General features: G+C 36.3%; 3 protein-coding genes and 1 pseudogene across 4 annotated transcripts; 2 read left to right on the top strand and 2 right to left on the bottom strand.

The window, feature by feature from the left end:
- The first annotated feature begins 6,485 nt into the window (after positions 1-6,485).
- Positions 6,486-9,163, top strand: LOC104232628 (protein PLASTID TRANSCRIPTIONALLY ACTIVE 7). 2 transcript variants are annotated; one of them, XM_009785884.2, is made up of 4 exons: positions 6,486-6,599; positions 6,737-6,790; positions 6,884-6,946; positions 8,592-9,163. In XM_009785884.2, exons 1-4 carry the CDS (start codon positions 6,546-6,548, stop codon positions 8,922-8,924), a joined length of 504 nt encoding a protein of 167 aa, XP_009784186.1. In that variant the 5' UTR covers positions 6,486-6,545; the 3' UTR covers positions 8,925-9,163. The 2 variants fall into 2 exon arrangements, with proteins under 2 accessions (XP_009784186.1, XP_009784187.1); XM_009785885.2 differs by having other exon boundaries at positions 6,503-6,599; positions 6,709-6,790.
- Positions 8,172-8,261, bottom strand: LOC138888886 (U6 spliceosomal RNA; annotated as a pseudogene).
- A 947-nt stretch (positions 9,164-10,110) lies between the features above and the next one.
- Positions 10,111-14,192, top strand: LOC104232627 (protein phosphatase 2C 57). Its single transcript, XM_009785883.2, has 11 exons — positions 10,111-10,565; positions 11,226-11,354; positions 11,457-11,559; positions 11,658-11,768; positions 12,009-12,088; positions 12,221-12,274; positions 12,846-12,962; positions 13,068-13,122; positions 13,199-13,231; positions 13,321-13,367; positions 13,918-14,192. The coding sequence occupies exons 1-11, from the start codon at positions 10,240-10,242 to the stop codon at positions 14,039-14,041; spliced, it is 1,179 nt and encodes a 392-aa protein (XP_009784185.1). The 5' UTR covers positions 10,111-10,239; the 3' UTR covers positions 14,042-14,192.
- Positions 14,193-14,769: 577 nt separating this feature from the next.
- Positions 14,770-16,179, bottom strand: LOC104232626 (uncharacterized). Its single transcript, XM_009785882.2, has 3 exons — positions 16,034-16,179; positions 15,855-15,907; positions 14,770-15,213 (listed from the first exon to the last, which is right to left on the bottom strand). The coding sequence occupies exons 1-3, from the start codon at positions 16,092-16,094 to the stop codon at positions 15,094-15,096; spliced, it is 234 nt and encodes a 77-aa protein (XP_009784184.1). The 5' UTR covers positions 16,095-16,179; the 3' UTR covers positions 14,770-15,093.
- Between the last annotated feature and the right edge of the window lie 8,181 nt (positions 16,180-24,360).

Here is a 24,360-nt window from a genome sequence, read left to right on the forward strand (position 1 = left end):
AGGGGACGGAAGGGCTCCACATAAGTCGGCTGGTCGAGCAATATAATCGGGCTAATCAGCTATTAGCTTGTCACTATATGGCCTCCATATGAACTATTAAGTAAAAACAGGAATCGTCAATATACACAACGCATATAAAGATAGGCCAAGTAAACTTAAGTATACATGTACATGCGCGCTCTCAAGCAAATCCAACAAATCCCTGTAATATGGGAGATTATGTCGAGCCTCGACCTCGTGTCTGTAACCTCGTCTATCAACCCACCTCCTAGCTAAAGGGAGAATCGGTGAAGGTGGTGCATCCTGAGCGATGGGTGGTAGGGGTAGCTGGAACTGCAGGAACCGCTCCCAGGACCAAACCTAATATACATTGTGAACGTAAAATTTAAGGTATATTTTGACTATGTATATTATAATAATGAAAATAATTGACTATGTTTTTACCTGCAGCAGCGGCAAAAATCCGTCAACGTCTCGCTGGGTGCTCATGCTCGCCCGACACATCTACCTATACAAGTAACCTAGAATAGTTTCACCCCAGCTGTAACTAGGTAATTCATCTAGTCGCTCAAGATAATGAAGAAATCTCAAGCTGACTAGGTTTTACGAAGTGTTCGGGAACAATACCCCTCCAAACATAAGCAGCAGCAATAATCTCGTGTACTGGTTAATATGAAGATCCGGTGTATCATCCGTATGTCTGTATCCATCGCCTCCAGATGCAGCCAGATGGGCGTCAACTGCAGATGGCTAGCCCCACTCAATGTAGCCTCATCTGCTGTATGGAAATTGGTGAGTCGTTGCAACATCTCCAGGTACTGCAATCCCGTATAATCTTTGAGAGCATGCGGGTATGCTACAGGATGTCCATTAACCGGTAGCCCATACAGAACCTCGACGTCCTGAAGCGTGATAGTAGCCTCGCCAATGGGTAAGTGAAAAGTGTGCATCTCTGGTCGCCACTGCTCTATCAAAGCCATGATCAACGACCAGTCCAACTGCAATCGGCTGATCTCTATGATCCAATAGAAACATGTATCCTAAAGGCATCTAACTATACGTGGATGGAGATAGTGGGCCCTAAGAAAGTCCCACATATCGTCTACCGCAGAACGTCTGGCCAATAACTACGCCTCCCATATGTACGAAGACCTATGCTCGGCCTGTAGCAACAATAGCTCTAGCGATGCAAGTCCGGGATGAACAAGTGGAACCTCCATGACGACTACTGTAAATTGAACAATATTAATTAAAGTATTTTTCTTTATCATTGCTTAACATCTTTAAATATATTGCAATATCTTTAATATTAAAATTTATTCGATATTTTTTACTAAATTGTCAATGAGGTTGATACATTTTCTATATTATAATTTTATATTTTATATGTTAGTTTAATATTTTATATGTTAGTTTATTATTTTATATGTTTGTTTACTATTTATTCTATATTATAATTTACTATTTAATATGTTAGTTTAATATTTTAGTTTACTATTTACTATTTAATATGTTAGTTTACTATTTATTCTATATTATAATTTTATATTTTATAGTTTACTATTTAAAATTTATTCGATATTTCTACTATATTGTTTATTAATATGTTTGTTTATTATTTTATATAATTATATTTAATAGCTCTATCTTACGTTTGTTGACTAGAATTCGAGAGAGTTTGTGTTATAACTATAAACTTTTTCAGATATTTTGGGTTTAACAGATAATTAAATGATTAATTTCAATAGTTACAAATATACTACGCTAAAGGGCACTATATTTTACTACCCTAAAAGGGCACCACATTACAAATACGAGCATTACATTAAAATTATGGGCACAAGATGCCACTACAGCGAACAAAAGTCATATTCATATATGTACAACAATAACATCTAAATAAGATTAATTATTCCTAAAATAATAATTTATCTATTTTACAAATATTTTAGCAAATAACTAATCTAAACCGGATAAAAATAATAAATTAATTTAATCACAAAATAATCGCAAAAAAAAAACAAAGTAAAAATTGACTAATTAGCTTTTGTTTAACAACTAATAACAATTTCTTTATTTTACTAGTTTTGTTATCACACTAATAATATAATTCGGATAAAAAATAACAAATTAATTAAATCGTAAAACAACCACGAAATAACATAGAACATAGTAAAAATAACTAATAGGCATTTTTTATATATGAGTTTTAACAAAAAATAAGTCGGAATACCTCGATTTAAAGTTTTTGGAAAGTTGAAGATTTGGTGATTTGGAGCCGAAACAAGCAACCCACTACGAGATAACGCCTTAGATACGATGTAGGACCGAGAATCTACACTTTTTCTGGGATCGGTGGGCTCCACTCGATTTTTTTTGGTTAAAAATGGGTGGGGGAAGGGTTCTGATTTGGTGGGGAAGGAAAATGGCCTGTTTATTTATGTAGGTATAGCGCCTTATATAAGGGCGTTATATTATAGCGCCTTAAATAAGGGTGCTATATTATAGCACCTTACATAAGGGTGTTATACTACAGCACCTTACATAAGGACGCTATACCTTCCCGCCCATTTGAGATCAAATATAGCGCCTTACTTCACCGTGCTATACCTTAACGGATAAACGGTCGTTAAGGTATAGTGCGGTGAAGTAAGGCGCTATATATATTGTGGTGCCCAATTTTTTCCCATACCTTTTAGTCTTTGAGTACAAATGAACCATATTTTGGTTCCAGACTCGGATCTCGAGTGGCTTGGGCGTGTTTCGGACTGCCAGGGGTTAAGTTGAAAACACTAGAATTTTATTCTCTTGTTTCCTTCTTCGCGAACGCGGGAAGTAATTACATTTGTGATGAAGGAATGAGGCTGGGGTGGAATACTGCACTACACGTTCGCGAGATGGAGACCGCGTTCGCGGAGCTCTGGGCCACTGGCCTTCGCCTTCGTGAAGTGAGAGGCCTACTGGGAAGGGGGTCAGTGTTTGGCTTGCGCATCCGCGAAGAGGCCATTGCGTTCGCGATGGGCAGGCTAGCTAAGCCTTCACGTGACCTTCTCCGCGTTCGCGAAGAGTATATTTTTTGGGCTTGGCCTTTTGGCCTTCCCGATCGCGGAGGCCACTCGCAATCGCGTATAAGGACCCCTAGGCAGAAACATCTTTAAACAACGGGATTTAGGCTATTTTGGCTCATTTCTTTCATCTCTTGGGCGTGGAGCTCTTGGAGAAGGGTTTTCAACTAGCACTTTGAGATAAGTAATTTCTATATAAGATGAGTTTAATACATAGATTATGGGTAGATTTTAACATGTAAAATTATGGAAATTATGGGTTTAGTTGAAAACCCTAGGTTGTGATAAAAATGAGATTTAACCACGAAAATGATTATAGAATTGGGTGAGAATTATATATTTGAGTACGTAAGGTTATGCGTAACATTTATCTTTGAAATTTTTTAGAATCCGGCCACGTGGGTCCGGGGGTAAATTTTAGGAATCTTCCAATTTGGGTTGGGTAATTACTCTAATAATTAATTTATGAACTCTTGAACATGTATTGATTGATTTATATAACATTTGACTAGTTTTGGATTGTTCGGCACCAAGTTGAGGCTTTAGAATGAATTTGTGGGCCGGAAAGTAAGCTCTGAGACGAGGTAAGTCTCTTGCCTAAACTTGTAAGAGGGAATTTACCCTTAGGTGATTTAAATTACTATTTGCTTCTAATTGTGGGGCCTACATATGCACGAGGTGACTAGAGCCCATGCGTAGCTATTAATTATGCTTATGTCCGGGTAGTTTAGGACCCAAATCATGAAATACTTGTGATATTTGTGCCCTACTTATTAATTATGGTACCTAATTTATATTGAAACTTGATAAAAGATTTATAAGAGACCGAATTTCCCTTACTTGAGTTTTGGCGGTTACTTGACCGTTAATAAAAATTTGCTTCTTGGTGTATTAGCCTTGTAATAACTTTTAAATTGGATGTTCATAATGTATCCTCTCTTCTTGTGGAGCGGGTCATAGAATAGATGAATCTATGATTCGTGTCGCTCGACCCTCGGCAGTGTACACGCACCCAAAACTCAGCCAGTCGTGATGGCACCTATCGTGGAACCAAGCCAGCCTCCACTCAACATAATCCAAAAAGCATAATACTAAAATTTAGAACATTTACGGAAACACTTTTATCGTTTAAGTAAATTGTTTAAAACATAAGGCAAAATTCATAATACAATACAACCAGCCCAAAACCAGGGTGTCACGGAGTACATGAGCATCTAGAGAAGTAGCATAGTTTACTACAATGTTTACTGAATACAACTGAAAAACGACTAGAATAGAGAAGGAGGGTCAAGATCTGCGAACGCCGTGCAGATACCTCAATAATCTCCAAGCTTGCAACCTCGATTAATGACTGCCACTAGGACCGAAAGTACCTGGGTCTGCGCACAAGGTGCAGGGGGTAACGTGAGTACACCAACTCAGTAAGTAAAAAGTCCAAACTATGGACTGATAGGTAGTGACGAACGTACCCTCAACATGAGATAGAAACAAAGTATGCAGAAAAGTAGGCGTGTTATTAGTTCAGAATTACAGTCAAGCAGTAAAATTAAATACGGATCTGAACAATGTGAGATATAAAGCTCGGCTAACTCTACATGCCAATGCACAGAGTGTATGAAATGCACCATATGCTCCCACTCTCAAGAGCTCAACTACTCGGTACTGCATATGGCCGCCCGGCCCAGAGAAATCCATCCCGGAACATATACAACACAGGCTGCAAGTTAACCAGTATATAAAACCCTGAGGAGAAATCCATCTCTAGGTATATATATAAATACAGACTCAACCACTCGGTACCGCATATGGCCATCCGGCCCAGGGAAATCCATCCCGGAACATACTCATCACTGACTACAAGTCACTCGGTACCGAGGTAAAGGGTAATCCAACCCTGTGGAGAAATCCATCTCCAGATATTAATACTTCGAACAAATCCATGTCCAAGGAAATCCATCCCTCAAAATATCATCTACGCTCACTCGGGGTGTGTTACAGACTCCGGAGGGGCTCCTATAGCCCAAGCGCTATCGTAATCATCAATATAACCGCTGTGGCGTGCAATCCGATCCCATAACTCTCACTCATAATCAGGTTCTCGGCCTCACTCAGTCATCACTCTCCAGTCTCACACACGGGCTCACAATGCCATGAAACTAGCCCAAAATAATGATATGAAGTGTCAAATAATAACAACTGGGACTGAGACATGATATGATATGCATGAATAAGACTGAGTATAGAATATCAATGGATCTAATAAAATGACAGCAATAAGCGACCACTAGGGTCTCAACAGTATCGGCGTGAAGCCGTAACAAGATAGCTAGCATGATATACATCACATTTACTTAGTCACATGATAAAAATAAGGATATCAGCAAGAAAGAGTCACTAAGTTGTGCCATGGAATGAACCAGGCCACATTTCTCACGGTGCACGCCCGCATGCCCGTCACTTAGCATGTGCGTCACCTCAATACAATCATATAACACATAGTTTGAGGTTTTGAATCCTCAGAATCAAGTTTGGAAGCGTTACTTACCTCAACCAAGCTAAAATCCTACTATGTGATGCCTTTGCCCCTCAAATTGACCTCTGAATGCTCCGAATCTAGCCATAAACAATTTGATACAATCAACACGAGCTAAAGGACTCAAAACCATAAGAAAATACTAAGCTTTAGGCCAAAAGTCAAAAGTAAACTCAAAATACGAGCTACGGGCCCAACGTCTCGAAATCTGACCAATCACAAAATCTGCCAACTCATTTAATTACGAGAATAACCATATTAGTTTCACTCAGTTCCTACTTCGAATCGGCTTTCAAATCCTACCTCCTTAATTTCAAGGAGGAAAAAATTTATTTTGACCAAAAAAAAATATACTTTTACCCCAAAAGTAGCTTGGCCAAACAGGCTGTAAAGCAAATGGGAAAGTTCAAAACGGTAAACTGGAACATCCAGAGGACAATTCATGCGGACTATATTCCCTAGGTAGCGAATTTCCAAAATCATACTAACCGTTGTGAAGAATAACAAAAAATGTGAAATTTGCACTACCAAATGTAAGTTCCCATTAAAGTATTTTTTCAGTTCTCTAGCAATATAAGTTTATCTAATATTTGACGAAAATCAAAAGTGTTTACTTTTAACAAACTTTAAGGATCAAAGATGTTTTAAGGGTTTACTTACGCGATTATTTTAGACTCACCCCAATATGAGAGATCAGTTTTGTCATCTTCTCTTCAGAAATTACGCTGAACTTTAAATATTGTTAAAATGATAACAATGGGAAACAAATTGATCACTTTGTGAAAAACATAGAGGCATAAGTGGAACACTATTCAAATATCAGGGGTCCAACTGACAATAAATTAAACTACAAAGTAGCAAAAGATAATACTACTAGGAATATCATTTCATTTTTCGTTATCCCCTTGTTCAGAGGGAGGAGGAGCTCAATCAACGAGCGTAAAACAATGGCAGCATCAACCCTGACTTTCAGTGGATTTTCAACCCTACAAACTTTCCCCGTAAATCCTCATCTTAATTTTACTCTGTTTTGTATTCGCCGTACTCTTCGCCGGTTTCTAATTTGAGTCGCCGTAATTTTACAAAGGTTCCGCTTTTTATTGTGCGTAGGGAGTATGATAATTTATCTTAAATGCAGAAAATTGCAGCAGTTGAAAATACAAGACGCCTGAACTTTTCCATTCGTTCGCAGGTGAGAATTCTTCGTTGCCTTCGAGATTTTATCTTCCTGTTGTAACTTTTTTCACACAGGTGTTTTTAATATTTTTTTTAACTTGATGTACAGAGCGCGTCGAATTCTAAAAATGAAGGCCGTGGAGGAAGGCGAATATGGAGGCGAAGAAAATTGGTAAGCTGAAGAATCATAATTCATGCTCTTTCTTTTGCAGCTTATTTCATTATGTTTCTTTTTATTTAAAAAGTGTATCTTTGTGTATGCGCTATTTGAGTTAGCAGAATCAACTTATACGAGGAGGCTCTTTTTGCAAATTCTTAGGAATGCTGTGCTTGTATAGGCTATAGTTGAAAGGATTTTCAAGTTATATGCACCATCAATTTTATACGCAGTTTGACCGATTGTAGCAGATTACTTACATCAATTCATGCTTATAGAGTCATAGGCAAACAATTGTTTGTAGATGGCTTTGTGGTAGAAGCGTTAGACTTTTGCTTGATCTATTCTTATATGCTGATGAATAATCTTCTTCATTTTTGCCTTTATTTTAAAAGTTTGGACTTGTATTTTCTTTTTCTGTTTTTTTTTTTTGTTTTTGTTTTGGGTGCCTTGATTTGCACGAGTAGTTTCTTGGCCAATTAGTTGGTGAATTCTTAGAAGTGTTACTTGAGCTTGATTGTATCGTCTTTAGAAGGGAGATAATACATTTGATCTGAGTTGGATCCTTTCGCCCACTATATCTTGCATATCAAGCTAAGCATCTTTCATTTTTGCTTGGGCTTTATGTGGTCATTAACCACAAAACACTATGGGCAAAGTGACAGATACTGAAATCTATTAGATCTTCCACATCAGGGTTACATGTTTTGCCTCAATACATCACTTCTCTCCTGATGCTGACACAATACCCGACCCTCTAGAAGTTGAAGGCAGGAGAAATATGATCTAACTATATTGCATTTACATGCTAATCTTGTTTTGGACCCTGAAAGTAGGTAATACTAAATTACCGAGTTTGAAGAGTATACTGTTATCCTGACTGAGTTGTATCATACTGAGTATGTCCAACTGATTTAGGCTGAGCACTATATCCTGAGTATATGTGGCTCGAGATGTCAAGGTTAAGGCATCTGATTTGACAGTGGTCTTTGTTTGTATGCGGCTAAGTCCTGGCTGCATTCTCTTTACAGTAGATCATATCCGTACTCAGGTATTCTGATTTAGTGGTTGCTGCCGAGGCAAAATGTTTTACCATCTTTAAATTATTTTTGAGCAGTAATCTGATTTATTAGAAGCCATTCCTTGGTGAATGGTTCTGTCTCGCATTTTAACCTGCTATTAAGTTTTTAATATGAGGCCCCTTCCTAAAGAGTGAAAGCTGGGTTATTCTAAATAGTTTAAGTTAATTTCTTTTTTCTGGATTTGTGCATGTCATCCTTGCTTAGGGGGCCATGTTAATCTTCTCCTTATATTTCCAGTTTTATTTTGCTATTTCTTGCTTATTCATGGAACCAGATTGTATACTTACAGAGAGTGGTATACTGATTATTCTGTTGGAGAAAATGATTCTACAGGGGTTGACTTGTCAATTGTAAAACTAGGTACTTCTATAGATTTAGGATTTAAAAACTTTTAGCCTTTCTTTATTTCTCTCCAGATATGATGTTGGAAGGGCAGCAAAACCTGAGCAAAGGAGAAAAGAAACTAGTTTTTATCTCTAATGTTTGTTTTCAATCATGCTTTAACTCATTATCCATTACATTCATGGCCTACTTATTGGGCTTGATAATATATTAACTTATACTAATTTTTGTTTCAGACGAAAAAGGATGAAACATTAGATGCCAAAATGGAAAGGATTCCTTTCCTTGAGGAGCAGGTGAGGAAGATAAGGGATGGGGGTAAGCTATTGACAATGGACATTCATAGACTATTACTGAATGAGGACAACCGGTTTGATTTTGTCAATGAGATTGCAGCAGAGGCCAAACAGTATGTTGAGAACAACCGAGATGAATATGGTGCAAAGAAGGCTATCCTTCATGTGCTTAGTAATCGTATGAATGATGCTGGAGTTTATCGCGCAGAGGCATACATGGAATCTGACCCCTTCAAGCCAGGCCCTGGATATTTGAAAGACGAACTACTGTAGATCATTAGTTAGCTATACTTTCTGTACTCATATAGCGCATCTCTAGTTGGTAGCCATTATATACATTTTCATCTGGGGTATATTGTCAAATGAGGAGAGGTGAAAAATAATCCTAGCACTTGAAAGAAAAATCTTTTTTAAACGGTAGAACACAATCTGCTTCTGTATTTAATTAGTGTTTAATTGTTCGTCGCAAAAGGTAGTACAGAAATGCACCACCAAGTCTCATTTTACATCCATTTCATTCTATTTAGGTCCATTTGCATTCACATACTAGCTAATTTTCTTTTTTAAGACAAATTGCTGGTTCATCGTTGTGTAAAGCGTAATATACATAAAGAAAAGTGCTTTTTTAGATTAATTACTTAAACTTTTAAAATGATGTGGTGGCACAATTACGCAAATCATAAGACCATTAGTTGATGTGTAGACCTTCTAATTACGATGCCAATGCAGGTCATTGGTATTCTTTTTGTTGCACAAAAGTTGAGGAAAGTATAGACATCCTTAACCATTAAAGTCCATGGGCTTTATCTTAAGAAACTTTTGAGCCCAAAAACTTCTGGCCCAGAATCCAGGAAAGCACCAAACAACGTAAAAATAGCACGGTATAGCCAGTTTTCGGACTGATCATTCAAAAATAGCCAGCGTTTACGAAGTCAATGAAAAATAGCCACTATTTTGCTGCAACAGAGACCGGTCCAGCATAATATACTGGAGTTCGGTGCACTTGTATATGAACTCCAGCATATTATGCTGGACCGGTATACTTTGCTGACTCCAGTATAACATACTGGAGACTGGAGCACCGGTGCTCCAAACTCCAGTATATTATACTGGACAATTATACTTGCTGGAACTCCAGTATATTATGCTGGAGTTCTAGTGTACTTATGTTGTAACTCCATCATATTATGCTGGAGTTCCAGCATACTTATCCTGGAACTCCAGTATAATATGCTGGAGTTCAAGCATACTTGTGCTGGAACTCCAGTATAATATACTGGCGTATTTTCCGAGTTTTGAACCGTGTTTTCGCTCAGATTTATCTTTACATGAAAAGTGGCTAAATTTCGATTACTTTTGAAACTGGGCTATTTTTGAACGACCAGTTGTAAATGTGGCTATTTTTTAATTTCTCCCAATCTGGTGGCCAATAATTCGTTAAAATCAGTTATTGGATTCTGCCTTCAAGTCTTCTTATCCTTGGTTAACCTTAACCAAGCAAATGTCTGCCCATTTGTGCTGACTGGGGGAGATCCTACACTAACTTCAGTCTGGTTTGAACCAAGGCTCCCCATATCATCATTCATCAATGGCCTTATCTAGTCCCCACTTGCAAAAAGTTCTTTTAAACAGACTTTGCTGTAACTATGGCTACAAAAAGAACATAATAGTAAAGGCTGGAGGTGGAGTTAGAGGTGGAGAGGGCAGAGGAAGATGTTGCTCTGCAATTGCAATTAACGCACCAGCTCCTTTGACAAGTGTATCTGGCATTAGATGGGGTTCAACACTGATCCAAGGGCCACGTGAAGAGATGGAAGATGATGCTGTGATAGTTCAATCCGATGATCTTGATGGCTTCACTTATGCTGCTGTTTTTGATGGCCATGCTGGCTTCTCCTCTGTCAAGTTTCTTAGGTATATCAAAATTCCTTAGTTCCTGCTTTATATGCCCTTAAGTTGTTGAAGGGGAGCCTTGGCGTAACTGGTAAAGCTGATGTCATGTAACAAGGAGGTCACGGGTTTGAGCCATGGAAATAGTCCCTTGCAAAAATGCAGGATAAGGCTGCATACGATAGACCTTTGTGGGCCGACCCTTCCCCGGACCCCGCGCCCGCGCATAGCAGAAGCTTAGTGCACCGAACTGCCCTTTAAGCTGTTGAACATTGCGATCATCTCATATAAAAGCTTTCAACTTTAGGCTCTTAAACTTTTAGATGAAACGATCATACAATTCAACATGGTACCAGAACATGCAAAGGTGTTGTGTTTAAGTCTCATTGCCACCCATTATTAAAAAAGAAATTCCATGCGCTTAGCCTAAAAAAAAGGAATCAGGCCAGCACATGAGGTCCATGTTAAAGATAAAATTAAGTAAATAAAAGTGTAATATTCTAAAAGCCTAAGCTTCTACCTGAGGTCGTTACACAATTCAGCATAAGCTAAGTACTTTCCTTTTGCTTTATGGTGTCTTTTATTTGGGAAGGATATTTATGTAGCTCCTGTTTGCTTTACTTTTTAAACAAAGATTTATGTTGGAAGTTCTGCATATTTGGATAATGCATATTCCAAAATTAGGGAGGAGCTGTATAAAGAATGTATTACAGCATTACAAGGCGGGCTGCTATTAAAAAAAAAGGACTTAAACTCAATCCGGAAGGCACTACAAGAAGCTTTTGAAAATGCGGATAGGAAACTCTTGAACTGGTAAGCTACTTCAGCATGTAAATAAAAAGAAATAGAATCCATGTTGTTTCATAGTCTATAAGATTGATTGGAGGTTTAGATGCTGTTTCATTTTGGATAAAGGCTTGAGAATAGCGGGGAAGAAGATGAATCTGGTTCAACAGCTACTGTTCTATTTGTTGGGAATGATACATTGATCATCGCACATGTTGGAGATTCATCTGTGGTACATCAACATACATACCTTCTAAAAATGAAATGCTTTATTGTTGATATGTTCTTCGAGAGCAACAGTTGTTTTTTTACCATCGAATGTTTATGCAGGTGTTGTCACGATCTGGAAAAACGGAGATATTAACCAATTCACACAGGCCCTATGGAAGCAACAAGGTTTCTCTCCAAGAAATCAGAAGAATCAATGAAGCAGGTGGATGGGTGTGTTTCCTACACTCGACCCCCCTCAATCTCCCCAAGAATAGTCCATTGTTTAATTCATCTACTTATATTCTACATTCTTTCTTGAACTATTAGTCCAAACCTCAATAGCTAGAAATGCAACAAGTAAATGGCTTGCCAAAAAATATATATGAAAAGAGCAAATTAGGAGTCCACTGCTGCTTTTGGGATAAACATTAGTCAGTGTGTGTTGACATTGGATGTATATTATGTCTGCAGATTGTCAATGGAAGAATTTGTGGAGATATTTCAGTATCCCGTGCTTTTGGTGATATGAGATTTAAGACAAAGAAGAATGAGTATGTTCTTTCTGATTTTCTGTTAAGTTGATACCGAGCACTTGTAAAAAGTATATACTCTATTCATTTGCATTTCTTGGTTGCTCCTGGAAAAATTAAAATTATGTGCTCATTTGGGGCTTTACTGACTAGGATGCTGGAGAAAGGGGTTGAAGAAGGCAGATGGACTGAAAAGTTTGTTTCTCGGTAATTTCCAGTTTTTGATTGAGCTGCAAATCCTGCTGATGATAAGCCGCACTAGTACATGCATCACCGAGAAGTGCAGACTGTCTATTCTCGATGTTGTATAATCAAAACTAGGAAATTTGAAGAGGTTTGCAAGAATTTAGTGATTTTACAGTCAATTGGTTTAACAAACTGGACTCGACCTTGCTTATTTTATAAAATTTGATGGACAACGAGTGCATAAATATTAATGACCAAAACTTTGTCATTAATGTCTTCATAAACAGAAATTAGTGATTTTCCTCGCACTATTAGGTGACAGACAGTTTTATGCATTAGCTACAAAAACTAGGATCAAGAAAAGCATAGATGGTTTACTCCTTGACAGTAGTGCTTTGAGATTAAAATAAAATTTGCTTAGCTCATTCAATTGATTTGATCCTGTGTCAGATTTGTTGATTATGAGATTATAATTGTGAATTTTCTATAGCATATTTTCCTGGCTAGTTTGAGTTAGGGAAATCAACTAAGTAAACATCAGAGTATGTTATTGTGATTTCTTGAAAGTAAAAGCTATTTTTTACTTTGCTAGGATTCAGTTCAAGGGAGACTTGGTTACAGCATCTCCAGATGTTTTACAGGTGGCTCTTGGATCAGATACTGAATTTGTACTATTAGCATCTGATGGATTATGGGACTACATGAAAAGGTCTGGAGAAGGATTATTAGATACGACAGCCAAAATCATGTCTTTCGTTGTTTGTCTGAATCTAGTAAAGACTACAATCTCACTAGAGTTTTTCTTACTTTTCAGTGCTGAAGTAGTAGATTTTGTTAGGAACCAGCTTCGGGAGCATGGAGATGTTCAGGTAAGAAACATCCTCTGGCTAAAAAAGCTTGGTGCAATGTCGGCACCATCTAACCTAGCACCTTTTTTCCTAACAGGTAGCTTGTGAAGCTCTTGCACGGACGGCCTTGGTAAGCAAATTTTGACTTCCTATACTTAATGATCTCCAAAGGCACACACAAGTATAAGGTTCCTTAGCTCTTTTAATTTTGCATTTCAGGACCGACGGACACAAGATAATGTCAGCATTGTCATTGCTGATTTGGGGTATGCACTTGACCTTTGCAACCAATGTAGTTTTACTGCTAATTTTATTTTTCAAGTTCCAAACTTGAGAAGACTTAAGGTGTCGATAAGGGACTTGTGAGTGAAATAGTTTCTGAAATTTGCTAATGGAGAAAGTCACATAGTTTCTTTTTGGCTACATGGTTGCACCACTTGTGATGGTCAAACATATTTAGCTGCAAAATTCCTTTTAATCATCATTATCAACTACGTACTAGAAAGTCAATATAAGTCATAGGGGAAATACAAAAAAGTTTCTGATGAAGACATCAAGTGATGTGATTACAAAAGCATTAAGAAAAAGTTATAAGCAATAGACTGAAGTTGGAGTTAATACTAAACGCATACAACCTGTAGTGCTGAGCTTCCTTTTCATTTTTGCGTTAGGCAGAATTGAACCTTTGACTTTTTCCAGTCTGTTAGTAGTTAGTGGTCTACATCCACAAGATTTTTGCTATTATACTTTCTCTAATTAATTAGTGATATCACAGTGTTTTACTTTGTTTCTTTATTTATTTTGACATGTCGACAGGAGGACGGACTGGCGAAATTTACCTGTGCAGAAACAAAATATTGTGTTTGAACTAGGACAAGCTTTAGTCACAATCAGTTTTGTGTCACTTGGGATATGGCTGACAACCATGATTTCCCCTTAGATGTCTTGATGTATGTTAGTTGTATATATATTTATATATGAAAGTAACAGAAGCTTCAGCTATACCTTGTACATTTGCTAGTCGAGGTAATTAAATTATGGAGCATTGTAGAAATTCTCTGAATATGGAAAAATCCAATTTTAACTGTGTAGGTTCTGGTGCAGTGAATAGTGAATAGAGAATCCAATCTGTAAGAATCAGTACATAATCTGAATGATCTTACGTCTTAACCACCAGAAAATCCAACAGGTTAGGACTGGTAATAGTGCTCAGATTCGAGTTGTAAAACTTCACTATATACAGAGGCGAAACCATATGGTTCGAAGTGAGTGCGATTTGATTTATCTAGGGGTTCTTTTAATGTTTCTTTTTTACATATGCATGGTCGATCCAATATTTCTTTTATCAATCACCTAGGATTTACAGGTTATTATTGCGAAAACACCTTTATCTTGAGTGGATATGGGAAGTAGGCCACCAAGAGACGCGTGAGTGTGATTTCTGAACTCATTGGGATGACAAAGAATTTTGAAAACTAGAACTTAAGTATGAGATTTATTCTGTTTAGATAATAGCATTTTAACCATGTTGAATTCCCACATCGGTTGGGAAGGGTACTATTGGTCGTTTTATATGGTCCTAGTCGGTTCTTATGACTTGAGTTAGTTTTTGGAGTTGAGTTAAGCTCTCTCACCTTTGAGAGCCTGACTCATCCCAAAGACCAGGTACACAATTCTAATCACCTTCTTTATTTCTCTAGAATGTAACTCTAAAAACTTTTTTTTCGAAATTCAAACAACATAGTAACATATAATATCTAGCTTACACAACAGAGAGGCACTAGCCAAAACTCAGCAACATCTCAAGGGACTATTGCAATTCTTATTATGCCCATAGGGCAAAGATATCACTACTATATATATATTATGAATAGATAAGTAACTCATTGGAAGCTCTGCTATATCAGTTCTCCTAAGAACTGATATTTTGATCAAAATCTCCATAAGCTAGAGTAGCAATTTATCATCTGCAGATAACTGGAACAGTTTTGTTCAAGGGTGATTGCCACCTCTTTTTCGACCGGGTTCGTGCCTCGGATTTGGTCCTGCATAGTCATAATCTAACACAGCATCTAGCATCATCAACTTTCTTGGTATTTCTCTGATACCATTCTGCAGAAAATTTGCAAAAATGGCCTAATTAGCAAAGAGTAATGGCTTTTTTGAGCTGTAAAAATGACTGTTCTTGAAATTTTCTGTATATACTCTACATGCCTACATATGCACTCTACTACAGTATATAGGTTAAAAGAGTATATGAATCTAAGCAATGGTCTATTTTCTTGTTATATATTGACATACATTGCTATGACAAAACAAAAACATACAAAGGAAAAACATAATAGTTGTGAGAATAAAAAAAAATTCAATTTACTATGACCGAATTAGTAAAAAATATTTTTCTGAAAAGTATATCCCGGAGGTTTGGTTGGTGTGTGAAAAATAATACTTCTACTTTAAGGATTAATAATAATATTAGCAAATTGAAGAGTGTGTTGATGAATTTTTGAGTATTAAAAATGGACGATAATTTCTAAGTGTTGGTTGGAGCAACAAATATGAATTTAAAGTTAAGATGGTCGTAAAGGAATCGATGTTCCCTAATTTGATTTTAAAAAATGTTTTTCTCGTAACCAACACAAGAAAGAATTTTCATGGAAAAAATTTACTTTGAAAAAATGACACCTCTCGTATCAAATACAACTAGACGGTGGCATTACCCTAGCAAAAACAAAGTTGCCTCTAATTACTACCTTTTGAAATTTGTAAATGCGATTAACGCCATTGCCCAAGCCTTCAACAGTACCTAAATAACGAAGTAAAACAAGAATCAAATTAATATACGTTATTTCCTTTCTTAGTGGAAACTATATATACAGTATAATAGTATATGTTAGTGGAAAGTAATAGTCATTTTTGCAAAGTAGCTTACCTGATGACACAAAGATGAGATATAAAAAGACAAATAGAAGAAAAGCTTTGATAGGTCTCATAGCTGTGTAGTTATTCAATTTCTACTATCAGTTGAGTAGCTAAAGTAGAATATAAAGAAGTTGAGTGTTGAGCTCTGATTGCTTAGATGAGAAGGGGAATTGGAGGGGGAGAAGTTAACCCCTTTTATTGTGACTTGAAGAGACTGTGGTAATGGTGCATATTCCACCCATTGGCTATACAATGATGGTGAGTTGCAATACCTATACGCCACAAACAGCAAGTCAAAGATGCACTAATATGAAACCTAATATACTACATATCTAAGATGTTACATCAACATAGAAACAATAGTAATGCAAGCCATGTGACCTATAGGTTAATGAAATAGGTAAAAGTTATCCCCAAAGGATGTAGTGCAGTGGTCCCTTAATCAAAGGTCTCGGGTTCGAGTCATGGGTATGAACTGGTAGGGAGCGGTTCCTTCCAAATAGGGCCCCACCCAACGCGAATCCGGATATAGTCGGGCTCCAATACGGATACCGAACACCGGGTGAAAAATGGTAAAAGTTATGAAATGTTATGATTCAAATTCTAGTAAAACCAAAAGGTTATGTCGTATTTTTTTTAATCTGTATAAATCTTGGCAGATAGAATTATCTGGTGCATATGCTAATGAAAAATAATAGAGCCATAAGAATAGTCAAGATTTGCCTAAATCTTGGTAGGTGAAGTTATCAGATGCTTGTGCTAGTAGGATGCATGTACTCACAGCTTGTTTGGATGGTTGTTACCTCTTGTATTGTATCGTATTGTATCGCTGTCATGTGACCAGGAGGTCACGTGTTTGAGCCGTGAAAATAATCTTTTGCAGAAACACAGGGTAAGATTACGTAAAATAGACCCTTGTGGTCCGGGCCTTCTCCGGACCCCGCGCATAACAGGAGCTTAGTGCACCGGGCTGCCCTTTATCCTTAAATCCATTATTACATAACACCGAAAAGTTCCACTTTATGGAAGAACCGATTTGGTGTGGTTGCGTCGTTACTTTATTTTTTTTCTATCATCTTGCCTTTTTTTTATTATTGAATAATTCCATTTTATCCTTTACCTTACCATTTTAAATAATAATAATATAATATTACCTCGTATCTTACTTTTTCTTAATAATATTACAAGTTTATTTTTCATATTGTTGGTGCGTGACATCATAAAACGACGGCATACAAACAATATATCCAAACTTTGTATATATCAATATGATACAATACAATACTATACGATACCTTATGAAATGATATATAACAACCATCCAAACAAGTTGTAAGTGAAATAGTCGACATTTTGCATAATTTTTGGTAGGGACCAATGGCGGAGCCACCTTCAGTTGAAAATTACACTGTGTTGTTAGATTATATATATATTTATATATATAATCTGCTTATCTTCTGTGTGTGTTTACTTTTTTATATTTTGATATTCCTTAGTGAAATTTTAAGTTCCGCCACTAATTATCTGATGCTTGTATTGGTGGAAGGTAGCAAATATTTGATAAAATAATAAAAATGCGCACAAGCTGATCTAAACACCACCGCTATCGAAGAAAAAAGAAAAAAGAGAAACATAGAAGCAACAGTAGGTATATGCATGTGGACACATTTGGCCTTTGCATTGCATGGCTCAAGTTTTGCCATTTTGAGCTAATTTTTCTGCTTTTTATTTGTGCGTTTACATCAGCTTTTTGAGAAGTCAATCTGCTTTTCTCCTTCCTTTTCTATAATGCGTCTGTGCCCAATAGCTTATGCCGTGTATCAGTCCATCTCACATATTGCTTTTCCATCTTTTCCTAATGTCCCTTATGGTACAAAAATGACCATCAAACAGTCCAGAGTGCTGTTTGGATGTTACTTCTTGCAATATTCATCATTGAAGCAGCGCCATAATCCATATAGGAAGCTTCAACATTTGTTTTCAGTGAAAGGATGAAAGGACTGATGACTTATCTCAAAGATTTACGACTTATGGCGAAGTCAAAAATTTACCAAGATAATTCAAAAAGTAAAAGAATGCTAAATTCAAACATACTATGTAAAGTTTGTGTTGAACCACTTTTACTTCTACGCTAAAGCTTCTCTCATGTTAAAGGAATTCAATAATCTACATGTAAACAAAAAAGTTATTTTTAGTTACGGTCTTTACCACACCTAAACTTGGCACGGATTATTAGTTACGGCCTTAAACTATTTGTGGTCTTAATTAACCCCCTCAACTTGGCCTTTTGAGAGCCATTACCCTCGTGGACGCTGTTGTGGCAAAAAGTGTGATTGCACTCGCCTGCCACGTGAATTTTCTGTATATGTGGCTTTTTTTGAAAAATAAATATATTTTTACATTTTTAAGTATGTTACTTTTTTAGATAATTTTTTCCGAATGCAATTTATAATAAAACTTGGATAGAACTATATTATTTGTGCTAAAAAAAATTATTTGGCTAAAAATAATAAAGTTTTAGTTAATTTTTTTTTGAATTTGACCTGAAAATAAAGATTTATACAATTGAATTATAGTCAAGGCATCTAAAAAGTTATAAAAATACATAGTTTGAAATTAATTATTTTGGCTATATTTTTTTATATAGCTCTAATTATGGTGCTCTAAAAATTTCTTTTTACAAATTTTACCTGAAATAAGTAAAAATACACAGTTGAAATAAATAATCATTGCATCAAAAGAAGAAATAAAAAGAGTGTACAATTGCAAGAAATAACTTACTCTATGAATACATTTTTAGAGCAATAAGTACGCTAGAAATAATAAGTTATTTCTTGCTATTGTAACATACTTATAAAGGTAAAAATATATTTTATTTTTCAAAAAAAATGTTATATATACAGAAAAATATGGGCGAGTGCACCCATACTTTTTGCTACATCAGCGTTCAGGGGGTAATGGCTCTCAAAAGGTCAAATTAAGAGGGTAATTAAGACCACGAATAATTTAAGGCTGTAACTAATAATGTGTGTCAAGTTTAAAGGGATAATAAGGTATTTTTCCTTTTATTTATACACTATAATTTTCCGACGAAATATCGCGTAGCTATGCTCTGCCATTGCATCACAAGGAAAAGTCAACTTCTTTTTACAACATCATCAATCCTGTTTGATTTTTCCTATCCTCAATGGCCAAAAAGGTACTTTCCTAAAGACCACTTTTCCCAAAATTGACCTCTCCGTGGTACCGAATATCATCTAATTGGGATAGTGCCTCTAATCCTCATATTTCGGCTTTCGTCACTTTGGGAAATCAATTAAGGGGGAGACAAGAAATGGACATTGGCCTACAAATGAAATGAATGTAAACCCCTTTTTATTTCTTAGTCTGTTTAAGAGAGTTGAAATTTGGTAAAAGCCATAAAGTGGAGTGGAGGGCACTGCCCAAAAGGTAGACAAGACAAAGAAACACAGAACAAAAAGAGGGAGTATTAAAACTAATCTTTCACTTAGTCTGTTAATCATTCATTAAGACAAAGGTTAAAATAATCAGAAGTTGCCGGGGAAATAACAAATGTTGGTAATGATGGGGTAAGAAGAGAGCCTCTTGACATAGTTGGCAAAGTTGTTATGTGATCAGGAGGTTACGGGTTTAAGCCGTGAAAACAATCTCTTGCGAAAATGCAGGGTAAAACTGCGTACAATAGACCCTTGTGATCCGGCCCTTTTTCGGACTCTTCGCATAACGGGAGCTTAGTACACTGGGAATGATTGTGTAACTTTAATTGGGAGAATGAGTATAATTATTAGAGAAAAAGCCTGTTTACCACTATGATTCTAGGTTGCCGGGGAACCCAAAACAACTGGCGTTTGCATCAAACATTAATTAGTGCCAGTACTAATTAAACATAGTAATCACATTAATCAATCATAGTAAGCTTTATAACAGACAGTAAAAGCATACAACGTAGGAAACTGGTCGTTCCTGTTCTATACTTTGAAGACAGTGAATGTCACGATCCATTTTCTGAACAAGCCGGGACCGGTACTCGATCACTAAATATGACCGAGCGAATCATCTCTGCTTATCAAATCTATTATAACTCCAAACTTTATATGCAATAAGGCAATACTCTAACCAAATATTTTTGAGTAATTTAAATATTTAACCAAATCAACTCCAAAATTTTATTCATAGTAACTACTGAATTTTGCTAAGTTATTATCAAAAACATCTAAATCTTAACCCAACAAATATGTCTATGAAGCCTCTACTGATAAACTGACGCACTGCTCAGGACATGAGATTTCCTGGCCAGTTCTCTAAATAAACAAAGAAATAACTAAATAAAGATGACTCAAAGGAATACTCCACGAACAAAAGCGGAGCTTACCAATAACACTGGAAGAGAAGGAAGTCCTAACCCGTAGTCTGCTCGCCTGCAAAACCGGCTTCTACGTTGTACCGCAGACCAACGTAGGTTCCCAAAAGAGAACGTCAGTATCATCCATTGTACTCAATGAATCTCAACAACAGAGGGCGAAACTTTAATAACATTTACATTACGAGCAAAGGTTCTAAATGCATTTAAAACATAAAGCTTATAAGAATAATTCTAAACTAATTGCATAATAGCAGTTTATGAATATTCTAAAAGAAATTCTTTTCTTTTTCTTTCTTATAAAAAAATACTTCACTTTATACTTTGGGAGTTCCAACTATCCTCACTTAATTCTGTCTCAGTCACCGTATGATCGGCACGGGTTCGATCCCAACCTGATCGAATAGCCCCAATCCACGAGGTGTCACTCGCTTCATGGTTCTCGGTGCTCATGTATCATACCTTAGCATTGCTAAGTAATTTCTCAGCAACGAGACCCTCGGCTCGTGTGCTCCCTACTTTGGCACAAGTAGTTTCAGGAAGTCAACGCCTTGGTCAGGACCCTTGGCCTGGACGATGACCCCTTTTCAGAATAAAGGATACTCCCAAAAATCTTTTCTTTCTACTGCTTCTTGTGACTTTTCAAGTCTAAATCTTTTCTTTTTGGAACATCATGTGCATGCTCGGGCTGGTATCCTTAAATATAAAGCATGGCGTAAGAATGAAATAAACATCTAAAAGTATTTCTAAAGATTCTTGCTTCTTTATAAATTTTCAACATAAAAATAGCATATAAGAATAACACATTATAAGCTGATTTTGACACCCATAAATTAACATCTGACCAATTACAAAAAGCGAAAGAAGCACATTCCAAGAATCTTACGTACCAAAATTAGTTTTAAATAATAAAATATTACTTTCTTATATTAGTAAAGACATAGTACTATTCAATATTATAGAAAAAGAAATTAAAGGTGATAGCATGAACTTTTTGTTGGCCTGTTCCCATCTTTAATTGGTGCTAAATTTGCTCTCCATATAGTAAATTTAGCTATTGGAGATATTTTACTGGAAGTTGGTAATAAGGTCTCCAACTAGCTAGAATTATAATCTAGTATTAATGTTCTTGTTGACCAATTTTAGAATACAGAAATCCATAACTATAGTTCTATTGTTGTTTAAGGTTTCACACGGTTAATTAAAGATTGCTATTAAAAGATTGCTTGACTGGTTAGAAACATTTATTTGTTTCTTGCTAGACTTTTGAAAATAATAAATTTATGCACATATATCATAATAAATTATCTAAACTTTTGCTAGAAAAATTTTAAGTTAATAGGTACTCACTCGCTCCAATTAAGCAAATATAAACTCTTTTAAGCAATTCATCAAACATCTTGTATGTGTGCTTTTGTGAGTTAAACCGCTTTAGTAAAGGGTTATATCAACTCACCTCAATACTCCTTGAGCCAATACGTAGACCCCAGTCCAATTTATACCCGTCAAACAATTGATTCTACAAACCAGTGCATTTTAATTAATTTCAAAGTTTTACACCTAAACATGAACTTTATTGTTGATATAGAGTAATAAGGGAATTAACTATTCAATTCTTACCTATTACTACTGTAGGGTAATTGAGCATAGGGAATTTTTATATACCTGAGTTCAAGAATTAGTGATGTGTAAAGAACCTTAGAACTTTGGGTGCAATTTCGTGGCTGCCTCTGCGTTAGTAACAGAACGTGAAGTGTTCTGTTTTGAGAATCTCCTTTTGTTTAAACCTTTTCACAGCCCTTGTCTTTTGGCTAAGGCTTTCAGGTCTTTACTGCCAAGAGCCCTTTATGGGCTTAAGGCTCACGTTTTTTTTTTCAATTATTTGTTTTCTCTTTTTTGTTTACTTAACTAGTATTTAATGATACTCACTTTTAATATTAACAATATTAAAACTATTAATATTTTCCTAATTGTATATCCAATTTATATATATATATATTATATATATTTCACTATAGGTAAGATAAAAATAATAAAATAGTAATAGTTTAGTTCTATAGTTAGCGTGTCTCGAAACTTTTATAAATTTGAGAAGTTTACAATCTTCCCTCCTTAAAAACATTCGTCCTCGAATGTTTCTAGGGCTTTATTCTTAAGCTAACAATCATCCCTTAGGTCCTTGAACCTCTTAAGTTTTCTTAGCACTACTCATTCTTCCAAGGGACTCAAAATTTTGGCTAACTCCCTAAATTTTCAAAAATTTCGGCAGAGTTTCCCTTGTAAATTGAACTATCCAAAAAAAAAAAATATCCCTGTCACAAATACCACAACTACATCAACAATAACCAAATATACTATAACAGGTATTCATAGGCACCAGACGCAACTCATAAATTAATTACTCACACTCCGGCAAGGAGGTACCACAATAACTAACAAGAATCTAAAGCACAACACTTTAGCACTAGTAAATTACTTCAATGAATTAAATATACTACGGCATAAACTAAATTACTACAACAACTAAGTATAATCTAGGAAGGACAGAAATACTTGCTAACTTGTATTTAATAAATGAAGTATAAATGTCAACCCAAACTAAGGTTCACATACCTTTTTATTCTCATATCTTCCTCGACCTCCCACGTAGCTTCTTTTGAATCATGATTACTCCACAAAACTTTTATCGATGCTATATCTTTTGTTCCCAACTTTCTTACTTGTCTATCAAGAATTTCTATAGGTACCTCTTCATAAGTCAAACCTTCTTTAATTTCTATGGTATCGGCAGGTATTTTATGCGACTCATCATGAATGTACTTTCTAAGCATAGACACATGAAAGACAGGATGAATAGAGGATAACTCAACGGATAGCGTTAGCTTATAAGCCACGTTTCCTTTCTTTTCTAGAATTTCATAAGGTTCGATAAATCTAGGGCTAAGTTTCCCTTTCTTACCAAACCTCATAACTCCTTTCATTGGTGAAACTTTCAAAAATACCTTATCACCAACCATGAACTCTAACTCACGATGCCTCTTATCAGAATAAGACTTTTGACGACTTTGAGCCACTTTAAGTCTTTCTCTAATTAGCTGAACTTTCTCCAAGGCCTCACAAACAAATTCTGGACCAATCAACGGCATCTCTTCTGGTTCAAACCAACCCACTAGAGGCCTACATCTTCGCCCATACAATGCTTCATAAGGAGCCATACCAATGCTGGCCTGATAGTTGTTATTGTAAGCAAATTCTATAAGTGGCAAGTGATCATCCCAATTACCTAAAAAATCTATAACACACGCACGTAGCATATCTTCGAGAGTTTGGATAGTCCTTTCTGCCTGGCCATCGGTCTGTGGATGAAAAGCAGTGCTTAAATTGACCTTGGTACCTAATCGTTTTTGAAATGCCTTCCAAAAATGCACCGTGAACTGAGGGCCTCTGTCAGATATGATTGAAACTGGAGTACCATACAATCGGATTATTTCCTTGATGTATAACTGTGCATACTGCTCTGCGGAATCTGTCGTCTTTACTGGTAGGAAATGTGCAGACTTTGTCACTCGGTCTACAATAACCAAAATTGAATCATGTTTACGGTACGTGCGAGGTAGACCTACTACGAAATCCATATTAATCATCTCCCACTTCCACTGTGGTATCTCTATATCTTGAGCTAGGCCACCAGACCTCTGATGCTCGGCTTTGACTTGCTGGCAATTTAAACATTTAGCCTCATGATCTGCTACTTGTTTCTTCATGCCTTTCCACCAATACAACTCTTTCAAATCTAGATACATTTTGGTAGCACCTGGGTGGATATAGTACCTCGAACTGTGAGCTTCCTCCATTATGGCCTTCCTAAGACCATCTACATTAGGCACACATAGCTGATCATTCAACTTCAAAACTCTGTCACTTCCTAGAGTGAAAGCAGTGATTTCTTTGCTTCT

The sequence above is a fragment of the Nicotiana sylvestris genome, chromosome 3, assembly GCF_000393655.2.
Source record: "Nicotiana sylvestris chromosome 3, ASM39365v2, whole genome shotgun sequence".
In the NCBI taxonomy this organism is placed as follows: Eukaryota; Viridiplantae; Streptophyta; class Magnoliopsida; order Solanales; family Solanaceae; genus Nicotiana; species Nicotiana sylvestris.